Source organism: Mus caroli, chromosome 9 (assembly GCF_900094665.2).
Source record: "Mus caroli chromosome 9, CAROLI_EIJ_v1.1, whole genome shotgun sequence".
NCBI classification, from domain to species: domain Eukaryota; kingdom Metazoa; phylum Chordata; class Mammalia; order Rodentia; family Muridae; genus Mus; species Mus caroli.
This window is the reverse complement of record NC_034578.1, coordinates 41,169,092-41,184,796: the sequence shown is the minus strand read 5'-3', so window position 1 is coordinate 41,184,796 and position 15,705 is coordinate 41,169,092. Positions and strand designations below refer to the sequence as shown.

At 47.6% G+C, this 15,705-nt stretch overlaps 2 protein-coding genes across 5 annotated transcripts in view; both read left to right on the top strand.

Annotated features, from left to right (window-relative positions):
* Positions 1–2,293, top strand: part of C2cd2l (C2CD2 like) — a 10,430-nt gene extending 8,137 nt beyond the window's left edge. For both annotated transcript variants that reach the window (XM_021172502.2, XM_021172501.2), the window contains exon 14: positions 1,238–2,293. In XM_021172502.2, coding sequence (XP_021028161.1) covers positions 1,238–1,449 — 212 coding nt within the window. In that variant the 3' untranslated portion in view covers positions 1,450–2,293. The remainder of the gene's footprint in view (positions 1–1,237) is intronic.
* A 4,748-nt stretch (positions 2,294–7,041) lies between these two features.
* The window catches only part of Hinfp (histone H4 transcription factor), an 11,023-nt gene continuing 2,359 nt past the window's right edge, over positions 7,042–15,705 (top strand). Inside the window, exons 1-9 of one of the 3 annotated variants that reach the window (XM_021172359.2) lie at positions 7,042–7,077; positions 10,227–10,407; positions 13,074–13,303; positions 13,515–13,653; positions 13,829–13,981; positions 14,439–14,516; positions 14,609–14,729; positions 14,817–14,955; positions 15,037–15,161. In XM_021172359.2, the coding sequence (XP_021028018.1) occupies positions 10,236–10,407; positions 13,074–13,303; positions 13,515–13,653; positions 13,829–13,981; positions 14,439–14,516; positions 14,609–14,729; positions 14,817–14,955; positions 15,037–15,161 (1,157 nt within the window). In that variant the 5' untranslated portion in view covers positions 7,042–7,077; positions 10,227–10,235. The other 2 variants (XM_029482098.1, XM_029482099.1) reach the window with 2 other exon arrangements.

Sequence of the window (15,705 nt, the reverse complement as noted above, 5' to 3'; positions counted from 1 at the left end):
TCTTCTTCTTCTTCTTCTTCTTCTTCTTCTTCTTCTTCTTCTTCTTCTTCTTCTTCTTCTTCTTCTTCTTCTTCTTCTCCTTCTCCTCCTCCTCCTCCTCCTCCTCCTCCTTCTTTATCTTTTTCTTTTTTCCTCTTCTACTCTGTACCCCCAGTTGCATGGATAATGAGAAATTCTACTCCATGCCAATCTTAACATTGTTCCCCTGAGCTGGGCACGGTGGTGCACATCTTTCATCCCAGCACTCAAGAGGCAGAGACAGGTAGATCTATGAGTTCAAAGCCAGCCTGGTGAAAGCCAGTTTCAAAAAAGAAAAGAAAAGATTATTCTTTTGAGCTGGGCAGCAATACCTGAATCCCCAGCACTTAGGAGGCTGAGGCAGGGTTTTGAGTTGAAGGCCAGTTTACAGGTCACATTTTGAGACTCTCACGGAAGGAGGGACAGGAGGAAGCATGCCATTCCCTCTCTGGCTGTGACTCAGGTTGCAAACAGCTTTTCTAACTTCAAAGGACAAAGAGTTTGCTGTCTTAGATCTCACCCGTTGACCAATGACCCTGTCAGCTGGGATCTATTTATGATTTAAAAGCTGGTGCTGTAATCTCAAGACTTGAGAGACTGTGGCAAGAGGTAGGCTGTGAGTTTAAGATCAGCTTGGGTTATGTAATGAGTTCAAAGCCAGCCCAGGCTACGAATCCACATTCTGCCTCAAACAAAACTAACAGAAAAGAATCTTGACCTGTGGCTTGCATCGCTTGAGAGAATGGAGTCTGTGAATCCGAAGCCTGCTGTGTGAGCACCTTCTTCTCTCTATGCCCCATATTCACGTCTTTGAGGTTTCTAGACTCCCCACTGCTCACACCCTGGAATGTAGTATGTTAATCGACCTTTCCTTTTATGATTTATAGGCTTTAAGGAACACCCTCTGTGCAGTCTTTGTCTTTTCAGTGAAAGGAGGCTCAGTCCGCTGAGAGTCCTCCCAGAGCGGCAGTCCCTACCCTTGTTGTTCCTCCAGGGGATGTGGTCAGAGGCGCACAGATCCCTCCCCCTAGGACTGTGTTCCTTCCTCAGGATGGGTGAAGCTCGCATGCGCTTCCACCGCCTTTCCTGAGAAAGGCAGGCATTAGGGAAGAGACAGAGTACAGTCGTCATCTTCTGTACTAACCTTCTAAGTCTTTTCTCCACCCTCATCCCAGACCTGTGCCCCTCCGTCCACCTCAGTTTCCCTTCTTCCCTACAGTGAGTTTCCTGCGCAGTGGCACAAAGCTCATCTTCCGCCGGAGGCCCCGACAGAAGGAAGCTGGTCTGAGCCAGTCACACGATGACCTGTCCAACACGACGGCCACACCTAGCGTCCGGAAGAAGGCTGGCAGCTTTTCCCGTCGCCTTATCAAGCGTTTTTCCTTCAAATCCAAACCCAAGGCCAATGGCAACCCTAGCCCCCAGCTCTGAAAGCCCCTGAACTAGGAGAGATCAAGAGTTCTCTTAGTCTGTCCCCCACATCCCCTTCTGTACCCCTTCCTGGATCCCCACTGCTGGGGCCAGGAAAGCCCTCGGGTTATAGGGAGCCCCAGCACACTGGGCTGTGGGGTAAGCGGGAAGGGTGTCTGACATGGGAAGCATCTGAGAGGCAACAGTTGTTGCGTGAACACAGAGGAGAGTTTGGCAGCTGAGAGTCAGGGGCGGGCTCTGTCTTGGGTGTGTGGACGCTCATCAGAAGCCTCTGCTGGCACTGCCCCCAGAGGGGAGCCCAGAGCACTCTCTCCTCAGCAGGTCCTTCTCCCTTATTTATTCTCTTTTCTATTTATATGTGTGGTCTAGAACCCTTGGCAAACATGATAGAGGGCATCTCTCCCAGGTGACCCTTTTCTGTCCCAGGAGGGTAAGGCAATTCCCAGGACGGGTTTCTACCCCTCCCTTGGGAGTCCTCTCTTAGACCAGCACCAATGTCTGCCTTCAGAAGACATTGGCAGATCACAGGAAGCCGGGCTAGGGCCCGGGATTGGGGGGCAGGCACTCCCCACCTCCCTACCTCCCACATCGCTCCTCGTTTCTCCTTCCCCTTTATTACCATTTTGTACTTGATGCCTTCTCCATGAGCAGTGGCTCAGTTGGAAGGAGGGAGCCAGGAAGCTGGGAGGAAGCCTTCCCTAGAGAGCCAGCTTTAGGAGTTTTAAAGACAGTACGATCATAGAGCAAGGTTGCACCTCTGTATGCTGGGAGATGATGATGTCCATTGCTGTGTGATGGCCTGGAATTTAATTTATTTAATTAAAATCAAATTGGAGTTTATAAACGGGAGTGGCTGGTTATCCTTTGAAAAGCAAGCAGGCCTAAAGGCTGTGGTGTTGATAGAGTGGGCGGGCTCACTGATTGTCACCTAGGCAGTCAGGTGGCACAGGTGCCCTTGAACAGGGACACGGGTAGAGAGGTTTGAGTGATGTCACTCTGAAAAGTCAAGTTGCTGCAAAAAACCCCACCCCTCCCCCACAGGCTGTTCTTTCTAGGCTGTAACACGCTTCAGAGTGTGGACTCTGAGGCTGCACTGTTCTGATCTGAGACCCAGCTCCACTGACCAGTTGGTTACCTTTGTGACCGTGGACAAATATGGGGCCTCAGTTTTGGTTTGTTTTTGATCCAGAGCCTCACCTATGTTGTCCTAGCTGGCTTAGAACTCCTTAAGTAGACCAGGTTGGCCTTGAACTCAGAGATAGCCCTGCTTCTTCCTCCTGAGTGCTAGGACACCACACCTGGCTGTGTACTCGGGTTTTTTTCTTCTGTCAAATGGGGGATAGGGACTGGGGATGAAGCTCAAAGGTAGAGTTCTGCCTTAGCATACCCAAAGCCCTGGGGTTTGTCTCTAGCAATATTTCATAGAGAGGATGGAGCCAGGTGTGGTGGCTGACACAAACCTTCAATTTCAGTACCTGGGACTCAGAAGCAGGAGGGTCTCTGTGAGTTCCAGGCTAGTCAGGACTATATAGTGAGAGCCTGTCCAAAACAAACAAACAAAATCACTATTCCTAACATAGGTGAGTTTTAGATACCTACAGGTATGCCTCTGTTTCCTGTCCTTTGAGATATTACACAGGATTGAACCAAGTAAGCTGCTATAAGAGGTTACTCAAAATGCAGGACCAATAGGCAGGAAACTAAGTGTGCTACAAATATCTCTATCTGGCCCAAGCTGCTACTTCTTTCTGGACTCCAGTTTCTTCACCTCTAAAAATGAAAGTGGCCTGGGATAATCAGGTCATTTCTGAACTCCAGCCTTGATGTATAACTTACCTGGGCTTGGCTTGTGAATAGACAGCATGGTTTTTTTTTTTTTTTAAATTTAATTAATTTATTTATTATATGTACTTACACTGTAGCTGTCTTCAGACACACCAGAAAAGAGCATCAGATCTCATTACGGATGGTTGTGAGCCACCATGTTGTTGCTGGGAATTGAACTCAGGACCTCTGGAAGAGCAGTCAGTGCTCCTAACCCCTGAGCCATCTCACCAGCCCTGGTTTGGTTTTTTTTTTTTTACTGTTTTTTTGTTTTTTGTTTTTTTTTTTTATATATAAGGTCTTTCTATGTGGCCCAGGCTGACCTTAAACTTTTCCAGTGCTGAGATTACAGGTGTGTGACATCACACTTGGCTGTAACTTGTCTTAGTTTTTTATTTATTTATTTATTTATTTATTTATTTTTTAAAGATTTATTTATTTATTATATGTAAGTACACTGTAGCTGTCTTCAGACACTCCAGAAGAGGGAGTCAGATCTTGTTGCAGATGGTTGTGAGCCACCATGTGGTTGCTGGGATTTGAACTCTGGACCTTCAGAAGAGCAGTCGGGTGCTCTTACCCACTGAGCCATCTCACCAGCCCCTTTATTTATTTATTTTAATGTGTGTGATGACTGAGATAGAATCAGGGCCTCATACATGTAAACTCTTCCACTGAGACGCATCCCAGACCCTCTTTTCCCCTTTTATAGATAGGATCTCACTAAGTTACCCAGATAGGCCTTGACATTCTTTATAGCTCAGACTGACCTTGAATGTAAAACCCTGCTGTGTCAACCTGTCAAGTGCTAGGATTAAAGATGAGTTTTAACATCCTGGTGGTGGTAGCGGTGGCTGTGGCACACACCTTTAATCCCAGTTCTTGGGAGGCAGGGGCATGCAGATCTCTGAGTTTGAGGACAGCCTGGGAAACACAGAGAAGACCTGTCTCAAAACAACAGCAAACAGAAACAACAACAACAAAATATTAAAGTGTTCTAGTTTGTCTGACCTAATCTATACCCTTTAATAAACATCAATGGTGCTTTGTAGGGGGCAGCTTTTTAGAAAGAAGTCCCAGAATATGTCTGGATAACCCAGCCTGAATTGTGGTTCTCAAGATGAATGTGAACCCTACTAGGCAACAAAACACTACCTGGACTTTAAAAATTGGGTGCGGGGCTGGTGAGATGGCTCAGTGGTTAAGAGCACTGACTGCTCTTCGGAAGGTCCTGAGTTCAAATCCCAGCAACCACATTAAAAACTGGGTGCTAGTGCTGGTGGTGCAGGCCTTTAATCCCAGCACCCTAGACACAAGGGGTGAGGATGAAGAGAACGTTCAGCCACAAACAACACCTGCTCCTTTTGCAGAGGACCCTGACTCAGTTACCAGCACTTTACCTGGCAGCCATAACCATCTGTCAAACTGTAGTTCTTGGGGATCTGGTGCCCTCTTCTGGCACCAGGCCATACATGATGCACATACATTTAGTCAAAGTATTTATAAAGGTTTGTTTTTAATTCTTGAGATGGTTCTGAGGAAGTGGCTTAGTGTTTTTAAACACTGCTTTTAAGCACCGAGTCCTCTTGACGAGGACCCTGGTTCAATTCCCGGCACCTACATGGCAGCTCACAACTATCTGTAACTCCAATTACAGGGAGGGTCTGGTGCCCTCTTTTGGCCTCTGCAGTCATAGCACACACATGCTGTACCTAACATCCATGCAGCAAACACTCAATAGACATTAAAGGAGTAAATCTTAGCCAGTTGAAGTGGTGTACGCCTTTAATCCCAGCACTAGGAAGGCAGAGGCAGGCAGATCTCTGTGAGTTCAAGGCCAGCCAGGCTTACACAGGATTATAGAAGTGAAGTATCATGGCCACAGCTACATTCTCTTTCTCACGACATTGCCTGTAGGACCTTTCTGCCTCCACAGCTGCAGAAGATTTGGGTTTACAGGCCTGTGAACACCTGGCTCAACTTGACCTATTTTTATGTTGTCTCTAAACTTTTATTTACATAGGACACAGACAAAATGATTTTTGAGGAAGTGTCTCTAGCCCGGGCTGTCTTGTCACTTACTATATAGTACCTGCTCCCGGAAACTGCCCTCAGGTTTTATGACCCTCCTTCCTGCCTCCCCTTCCCCTGCCCCTGCCCTGGGAGTACAAGTGTGTATGTGTCACCACACCAAGCTTATTGTGGTGGTTGGCTGTATTTTATTTTCTGAGGGGAGGTCTCTCTCCCTGTCTAACCTTGGGTGGTCCAGGACTCACTATGTAAACCAGATTGGCCTTAAACTCAGAGGTCCACCTGCTGCTTCCTCTGGAGTGCTAGGAGTGAAATTATGTGCCACCTCGAATAGCATTTTTTTTTTCTTTTTCGAGACAGGGTTTCTCTGTATAGTCCTGGCTGTCCTGGAACTCACTTTATAGACCAGGCTGGCCTTGAACTCAGAAATCTGCCTGCCTCTGCCTCCTGAGTGCTGGGATTAAAGGCGTGCACCACCACGCCCGTCTCTCGAATGGCAATTTTAAATTCTGAATTTCCTTCACTGGATTGTGTGACCATGGCTGATTTATAAAAACGAAGAAATAGGCACAACTGTTCTTTTTCACTGGGTAGTGTAGATTGCACAGTAGTAAGCACAAATACAATATATCATAATGAGAAGAGTCAATTTTCAGGCAAAGGACCATCTCCATTGAAAACACAAGAATGGCTAGTTACCATAATGGGAAGTGGGAAGGGGAGACTTTCTGGGGAAAACAAGTGGACACATGGGAAGTAAAAGGAGGCACAGTGTGGTGGGGAAACTGAAATTTGTGTCTGAGATGCAGGAAATGAGGTCTAAGACACAAGATAGGATTTGAGGTAGGCAGTACCCAGATGTTGGTGTTTGGAAATTCTCCATTTGGTTTGGGGTCATTGTACTGAAGGCAACAGAACGCCTTTGAATATTTTACACAGAATTCTGACTTGATCGAGTCTGGTTTTGTTAAAGATCACTTTGCTGATCTCTGTGAAGGATGCCTTGTAGAGAAATTAAGCACTGGGGCATGTTAAATGAGTGTGGAGTTCTGGGATGGGTGTCATTCGTCGAACAGAATGGAAGTGAAGATAGAGAAATATGGATGATCACGTGTTAAAGAAAGTAGACTCCCGGGCTGGTGTGTGTGTGTGTGTGTGTGTGTGTGTGTGGCTGTTGGTAGAGCATTTGTCTAGCAAGCAGAAATCCTTGAATGAATCCCACAGTATCCCTTAAATGGGTGAGGTGCCGCACTTGGGCAGCATACAGGTAGGTCTCTGTGAGTCCAAGGTCAACCTGGGGTACGGTACATAAAACAGAGAAGACTTAAAATCAAAGATGAAGGTGGGGCCCCAGTGTAGGCGAACCACCTAGACAACTAACCGAACTACACCGAGAGGAAGACGACAGACCAGGCCAAACTAGGCGCATGCCCAGTGGGTAGTCGGCGCGAGTTTGCGCAGTAGTGGGAATTCAAGCCTCAAAGCTTCCCGCCTGCGCACAGCCGGGAGCAGGCCCAACCCACTTTTGAAGGTGACGCGAACTTCAGCCACATCCGGTCGTCCCTCACTCTCCCCCCTGGGACTCGGAGCCCTCTCCCGGACGATTCCCGCCTCTTCCGTGTTTTGGTGCGCACGGGTTCTGACAGACGCAGCGGCCATTGGCTGTTGGTCGACTCGAGAGCCGCGATTGGCTGTCGCTGATCGTCGCTCAAACGCCTGGGGGTAGATGGTGTGAGGTGGGTGGGGCGCTAGGCAAACCAGCGGCGCTGGCAGGTGAGTGGAGGCTTGCGGCTCCGGTACCTTGGTGGCTAAGGCGGTTCTCTCCGGAGCCTGCGGAAGGCCGTGCTTCCTGGAGCCGCTCGGTGTGGCGTCCGAGCCGGCCCTTAAACTCCGCGCCCTCGGGCTAGGGTTCTCTGCGGCTGGACTCGCTCGGCACCACGCTTGACGCCGCGGATCCCGGGAAGCTCTCCGGGATGGGCTACTTCCTCTGAGTTCTAGCTACCTATCCTCCGGCCTCAGCGCTCAGGCGAGCCTGCCCACCGGCCTTTTCGTGTCCCGATCTCCCTGGTCCTGCGCTTTGGTTTGGTTGCGGGGTTCAGCGTCAGATCCTGGTCTGTGAGTCCTTGTTTAGGACCTGGGCCTTTCTTCTTGTGGATTGTGGCTCAGAGTTCATTGGTTCCTGGCGATACAGCATATACTCCTGATAATTGTTGATGGGATGGTTTTGTACTTTGACTAGTGATGAAATGTCGGGTAAGGATCCTGGGGGGTGTGGGGGGTGCTTCTCCACCCCCGAATTAACACTCAGAAACAAGGATAGGTGTAGCTAACCCTTAGTGAGCCTCAGTAGTGCGTTAGGCCCACTTGGCTTAAGTAATTTAAGGTCACAAAACTAAGGAGTTTCGTTTTATTTTCCTCCTCCATCCTTCTGACTTCCTCTTCAGACAGATACACCCTTAGACATAATGTGATGTCCGTGGTGGCTTTCTTTTTGTGAGGCCATCTTAACTTTGTGGCTCTGGCTGTCCTGAAATTCTCAAGAGATCCTGTCTCAAAGACTGGCAATGCCACCCTAATCAACTGGTGTGAGCATATGTGAGTGAATGGTGGTGGTGGGGTTCCTGGGGTCACAGTCAGGTTGTCAGGGTAGTATGACAAGAACATTTTTCCCCACTGAGCCATCTCACTTCTGCAGAATTGTCCCTTTAATGCCCCTCCAAGAAATTTTGTATGAACCGTTCACTTTCTTCTCGTTCTTTTAAAATACATACTTATTATATTCCTTTTGTTTTGTTTTGTTTTTAAAGACAGGGTTTGTCTGTGTAGCCCTGGCTGTCCTGGAACTCACTTTGTAAACCAGGCTGGCCTTAAATTCAGAAATCCGCCTGCCTCTGCCTCCTGAGTGCTGGAATCAAAGCCGTGCGCCACCACGACCAGCTTATTATATTCTTAAAAATGTTTAGTAAAGTATAGATGCTGGAGTGTAAACAGGGCTCCTTCAGTCAAATGGAATCTACATTTTAACGTTAAAGGAGTAGTGGGATCTAGTATTGTGTGGGCAAAGCAAAGACAAATTTATGGTATTGAAAGCCTGACGGGAAATTTAACGTCGTAATCCAGTAAGAAGTAGAATGCTTCAGGGTCATGTAGGCTATATGAAATAAGAATATGGACTTTGGGCTCAGCTTCAGCTTATCTATAAATGAGGTTTAAATGATGCCTGCCTCATAGTGTTACTAATAACATGATGCAAATAAAATGCTTAATATGAGGCTAGAGGTGGCTCAGTCAGTAAAGTACTTGCTTCACAAACCTTGGGAGGCCTTGGTTTGATCTGCAGAGCCCACATTAAAAAAGCAAAGAGTCCAATGGCTGGGAGTGGTGGCACAGGCATTTAATCCTAGCATTTGAAAAGCAGAGATGGACCGGCCAAGGCCCGCATGGTCTACATAGCTTGCTTCAAGGCAGCCAGAGAGACCCCATCTTGTCAAAAGGCCCACGAATGTTTGTGATCCTGTTGTTGGGAAGTAGAGACAGGAGACTCCTCGGAGCTCACTGGTCAGCCAGTCTAGCCTACTCAGTGAGCTCCAGGGCAAGGAAAGACTCTATCAAAAGCAAAGAAAGCCCTCAGATGGTTGATTCTTTTTTTTTTTTTTTTTTTTTTGGTTTTTTGAGACAGGGTTTCTCTGATAGCCCTGGCTGTCCTGGAACTCACTTTGTAGACCAGGCTGGCCTCGAACTCAGAAATCCACCTGCCTCTGCCTCCCGCCCGGCCAGATGGTTGATTCTTGAGGAACCATGGGGCCCTTCCAATTGACTTCTAAACACACACACACACACACACACAGAGTGTTTACCATGGCTGAGTGTGGTGGCTCAAACTTGTAATTTCAGCTACTTGGGAGTCTGAGGCAGGAGGAATGCAGCACACTAGACAGACCTCAGAGTAAGTTTAAGGCCCCCCTGGGTCACTTAGGGAAACCCTGTCCCAAATACTATTTATAAGGTCCTAGATTCCGTCCTCAGTACCAAAAATAACCAAAACAAGAACAAGATAGTATTTTTGTGAGGGCTTTTTAAAAAACTTGATCATTTTTTTTTTCTTTCCTATGCAATGGTGTTTTTCCAGGAACAAAAGTCTGTGTGAGAATATTGGATCCTCTGGAGTTGGAATTACAGATAGTTGTAAGCTACTATATGGGAGCTGGGAATTGAACCCACATCCTCTGGAAGAGCAGCCAGAGCTCTTAACCACTGAGCCATATCTCCAGCCCCTTGAGATTTATTTTTACTTTAATGTGTATGGGTGTTTTACCTGTATGGAGGTCGCATAACATACCTGCAGTGCTCTCAGGGCAGAAAAATGTGTTTCATCCCCTGGAGCTGGTGTTATAGATGGTTGTAGCAGCCATATGGCTGTTGGCAGTCTAGCCTCGGTCCCTTAGAAGAGTTGTCTGGGCTCCTAACCAGAGCCTTCTCTCCAGCTCTATTCAACAAAATAGTGCATATACAGTAAGTGTGATATTCCAAACAAAAAGTTTTGTTCTCCCTGTTTTGGCCAAGACCTCACATGCAGTAGGCGGTCGGCCGTGGGGTCTGGGATTTAACTTTGGTGCCTTTCTTTGAAACAGCATTGTTCTGTCTCCCATGGGAATATGCTCGGAAGCTCTATGAGAAAATGTCTGTTAACGTCCTTAGCTTAGTGCTTGGCCCACGCTCAGTATTATTCTCTCTTTCCAGGAAAGCAGACAGCCTCTAGAATTTGGTCTAGAGGTCCATCCCTACTGAAAAACAAAACAAACCCAAAAACTCGAGATACCGAAAAATACCTGCTGGCTCTCAGTGGGCTGATCGCCTGCATCTGCCTCCAGCAGCCCTGGAATACAGTCTTACAACTCTGGATTTCTTCCTCTTCCTCTAAGGTAAAGGCCATGTCGCCTCCTGGAAAAGTTCCCCGGAAGGAGAACCTGGGGCTCCAGTGTGAGTGGGGGTCCTGCTCCTTTGTGTGCTCGGCCATGGAGGAGTTCTTCGACCATGTCACTCAGCACCTGCAGCAGCACATGCATGGCTCTAAGGAGGAAGAAGAGGAAGAGGACCCACTTGGTAAGGGGCAGGAAGAAGCTTAAGGGAGGTGTGACTTCGACAGATCGCTAGAGAAAGGACAGTTGAGGGAACAGTCGTGAGTCATCCCCCTCCCCACCCCCCCATTTTTCTTTTTCAAGATAGGGTTTCTCTGTGTAGCCTTGGTTGTCCTGGAACTCATTTTGTAGACCAGGCTGGCCTCAAACTTTGAGGTCCACTTGCCTCTGCCTCCTGAGTACTGGGATTAAAGGAGTGCGTACTACACCTGGCTTTTTTTTTTTTTAGTTTGTTTTTTACTTCATGTGCATTGGCGTTTTGCCTGCGTTTGTGTCTGTATGAGGGTGTTGGATCCCCCAGAGCTGGGGTTACAGAGAGTAGTGAGCTGCCATATGAGTGCTAGGAGTGGAACCTAGGTCCTCTGGAAGAGCAGCCATCTTAACCTCTAAGCCATCTCTCTAACCCTCTGAGGCTTATTTTCTTAATTATACTTTCTTCATTCATGAAAATATTAGGAAGTCATCTCTAGAGAAGTCAGTCAGCAAGGGTGGAAAGAATGACTACCAGCAGAAGGAGTGTGTGACTTTTGTGTGTATATGTGTCTGCACATGCATGCCATGGATGGAGTGTGGACATCACAGGACCCCTGATGGGAGTAGGCTCCGAGTCATCGGGCTTGATACAAGCTCCTTTACCTGCTAAATCATTTTGCTGGTCCTCTTCCCTTAAACATTCTTTATGGGAGTGGGAACACATATTTATATATTTGTGTGTGTGGTGTGTGAGCTTGCCATGGACTATGTTTGGGGTCAGAGGACATCTGTGGGAGTCCATCCTTTTCTTCCACTGTGTGGGTTCTGGGGGTCAAAACTCAGATTATTAGGCTTGGGAGTAAGTACCTTTCCTTGCTGAGCCATCTCTCACCCACCCACCCACCCTTTTTATTTTTATTTTTATTTTTTTGAGACAGGATTCACTTTGAATCCTTTGGTGGCCTAGATTTCATTCTGTAGAGCATGCTTGCCTTGAATTCATAGAGATCTGAGTGAATTACAGGTGTCCGCCAGCCTGTGCCTCCCAGGTACTGAGACTAAAGGTTCATGTCACCATGCCCAACCTCCCCTTTCCCTTTTTATTAACTTACTTATATTTTTTGTTTAGATTTATTTATTTTGTTTTATTTATCTTATCTTCATGTGTGTGCACCATGAGTGCCCGGTGTCTATAGAGGCCAGGAAAGGATGTTGGAGTCCTTTGAACTGGATGGTTGTAAACCATCATGTGGGAACCAAACCCAGGTCGTCTGTAAGAGCAACAAGTAGTCTTAACTGCTAAGCCATCTCCTGTCCCTGTTTACTTCTGAGACAGATCTTATTAATCCAGGCTAGCCTCATACCCCGTGAAGTCCTCCTGCTGTGACCTCCCAAATGCTGGAATTACTACCATGAGCCACCATACAGAGTTTGGAGCACATTTATGTCGTAACTACTCACCATAGCTAAGAAAGCTGAACAGTTGTATTCAGGATACTCAGAAATGCACCTCTTTCTGTTTACTCTTTTTCCCTTTCTTTGATAGTCTCCTGTAGCCCTGATTGACCTTAAACTTATTATGTAGCTAAGGTTGAACTTCAAGTCTGATTCTGCTGAGGATTCTGGGATTATAGTTACACACCACACCTGTTTGCAAAATCAAATAATACACAAAAATTAAAGGATTTTTTCCCCTGAATTTTCAGCCTTTTAAAATAAGCAATCATGGGGAGAGGGGCAGAAAAAAAAGAGCAAAACAGAAAAAAGCAAAGCTGTGGTGCTTAGAGGTGCAGGAGCGATAGGAAGTGGGGATGAATGATGGGCCTGTCTTTTACATTGACTCTTAACAGAGGGATTCTTTTAAACTTCAGTCAGCATCAAGTTTCTTCTGTTTAACAGTTTATAGCAGGGTCTTACTCTGTAGTCCAGGTTGGCCTCAAAATCATGGCAATTTAGCTGGGCAGTGGTGGCGCACACCTTTGATCCCAGCACTCGGGAGGCAGAGGCAGGCGGATTTCTAAGTTTGAGGCCAGCCTGGTCTACAGAGTGAGTTTTAGGACAGCCAGGGCTACACAGAGAAACCCTGTCTCAAAAAAAACAAAAACAAACAAACAAACAAAAAAGGTAGTTTGCCAGCCTAATACTTGAGTCTTGCTTGGTATTATAGATAAAAGCCAGCATTCCTAGCTCTGGGTGATGTTTGCCTGGTACCTTACCCCATATCCCTTGCCACTAGCTGCAGTTATGTAGATGTGGTTACTTAACCTTCTCTGACTGAAAGTCCTGTGAAGACAAGGACTGGGACTCCTGCTTCCTCGTTATGTGGTAACCATACCAGACTCAGTTGAAAGTCATTAGATAGTGGTGGCGCACGCCTTTAATCCCAGCACTCGGGAGGCAGAGGCAGGTGGATCTCTGAGTTCGAGGCCAACCTGGTCTATAGAGTGAGTTCCAGGACAGCCAGGGCTACACAGAGAAACCCTGTCTTGAAAAAAAAAAAAAAACCAAACCAAAACAAACCAAAGTTACTAGGTATGATTACATGGTGGATGAACTCCTGGTGGGTTCATCCCTGGTCAGAGTCCTGCTTCATGTTTGAAATGAAAAGTAAACTGAGCTTGGAAAGTATCAGACTATTCTTTCTAAACCTTTCTGCAGAGGAAGAATTCTCCTGCTTGTGGCAGGAATGTGGCTTCTGCTCTCTGGACAGTTCTGCAGACCTCATCCGCCATGTCTACTTCCACTGCTACCACACCAAGCTAAAACAGTGGGGGCTGCAAGCCTTACAAAGCCAGGCTGACCTCAGCCCCTGCATCCTGGACTTTCAGAGCCGGAACGTCATCCCTGACATCCCTGACCATTTCCTGTGCCTGTGGGAACATTGCGAGGTCAGCAGATAGTGCCAGACATGGGGTGGAAGGAAGCTGGGAACCTTGACTCTTTCTGGGGTGCATTATATTTCTGAGACTCGTGCTAGTATATCTCATCTGTTCTTGTGTAACTCCTTTGTCTTAAAACTTGGTTGTTCCCACAAGTTAATTTGGGGGAGAGCAAGAGGCCCCTTTGGACATGGGTAAGAGTCCCTTTAACCATTCTCAGTCCTCACGCCAAGTTGCCCTGGCACAGAGTATCTTCGACAATCCTGAGTGGTTCTATCGGCATGTGGATGCGCACAGCCTGTGCTGTGAATACCAAGCTGTCAGCAAGGACAACCATGTGGTGCAGTGTGGCTGGAAAGGTAGGGTCACGCCTCTGCTCAAAAAACCCCTGGAGGTGTAAAGGTCTAGAGGAGCCAGGGGTGGGACTAGTTACTGCAAGACTAGCAGACTCCTGGCTGGAGAAACTTGGGGGTACCAGAGCCAAGTTGGGGAAGGGTATTTAAGGATGGAAGATGATCAGATCTTCCTTCCCAGGCTGTACCTGTACCTTCAAGGACCGGTGTAAGCTTCGAGAACACCTCCGCAGCCACACCCAGGAGAAGGTGGTGGCCTGTCCCACCTGTGGGGGCATGTTTGCCAACAACACCAAGTTCTTAGATCACATCCGTCGCCAGACCTCATTGGATCGTAAGAAGTTGGAGCAGAGAGGGGGAGTGTGGGCTATCTATCCTACTTGAAGTGAGGACAAGGGTATTTTCCCAGGGGAGGTGGCTCTGCTGAGATCTGTGCCCTGCACTCTTCCCCTTTGGGATCAGGCACTTCCTAGCCTTCACTTAGACAATGATCAGCACTTACTCTTTTAGCATCAGTTATCTCAGGAATCCTCACAACAGCCCCATGAGGTAGGCTTCTTATTCCCCTTTTTACAGATGAGGAAACTGAGGCTCAGAGAGCTTAAATCACTTACCTGAGATCACACAGCTAGTAAGTGGTGAAGCTGGGGTTTTAACTCAGGTGGACTCCAGATCCCGTTTGTAGCTCCCCTTGGCTCCTCGGGTGGCTCCCTTGTGTTTGGGATGGCTCTCCTCTCCTCTGCCCTTCACTGTTCTCTTCAGTCCCCTTTGTTCTGCCCACTCCACCCCAGAGCAGCGATTCCAGTGTTCCCACTGTTCCAAGAGATTTGCCACAGAGAGGCTTTTGCGTGACCACATGCGGAACCATGGTGAGTGGCCTGTGCCCAAGCCTTCCTGCCTTCTTCTTAAGGTTCTGTGAGTCCATAACTCATGGCCTTTTGTCCTCTTCTCTGCTCCTCAGTGAATCACTATAAATGCCCTTTGTGTGACATGACCTGCCCACTGCCTTCTTCCCTCCGGAATCACATGCGCTTTCGACACAGTGAGGACCGACCCTATAAATGTGACTGTTGTGACTACAGGTATAAGGGGACCCTGGGGTACAAAATACAAGGCTCGAGTTTCAGGGTTCCCTATGCCCCCCAACGCCTCGTGATTTCTCTTTGCAGCTGTAAGAATTTGATTGACCTCCGGAAGCACCTGGACACCCACAGCAAGGAGTCAGCCTACAGGTGTGACTTTGAGAACTGCAGTTTCAGTGCGAGGTCACTCAGCTCTGTCAAGTCCCATCACCGTAAAGTGCATGAAGTGAGTGAGTGGCTGGCTGGTGGGGAAGGGCTGGCAGGAGTGTGAGTGAGGAGCTGACCTCATCTCCTCCCTTCTCGGCAGGGAGACTCAGAGCCAAGGTACAAATGCCATGTCTGTGACAAATGCTTCACACGTGGCAACAACCTCACTGTGCACCTTCGCAAGAAGCACCAGTTCAAGTGGCCCTCGGGACACCCTCGCTTTCGGTAGGTGTCTTTCCCCACAGATCTCTACTCCTAGTTTTGTTTATTGTTGTGTATACGGGGGTGCAATGCTCCTCTAGAGGTCAGGGCACAGCTTGATTACCTCTGTGGTTAAGATACTGAACTTAGATCATCAGGCATGTGTGGCAAGAGATCCACCTGCCTGTCTGCCTCTGATGAGATGAAAGGCGTGCACCACCGTGCAGGACTGAGACTTCTAATGTAAAGTTTAGTTTCAGACTCAGCCTGTCGTGCTAGAGTTCCTGAGCTGGAGCCAGAGGTAAAGGCCAAGCCAGGGTCCTGACCTCAGCTCTGTAAACTTCTCATAAACGTTTGACATTGTCTTGTTACAGAGCTGATCAGTCTCTGTACTTCAGCATTAGTTTTTCAATTTTGAGTCCTTTTTTAAAAAAAGATTTATTTATTTATTTATTTATTTATTTATTTATTTTGGTTTTTCAAGACAGGGTTTCTCTGTGTAGCCCTGGCTGTCCTGGAACTCACTTTGTAGACCAGGCTGGCCTCGAACTCAGAAATCCGCCTGCCT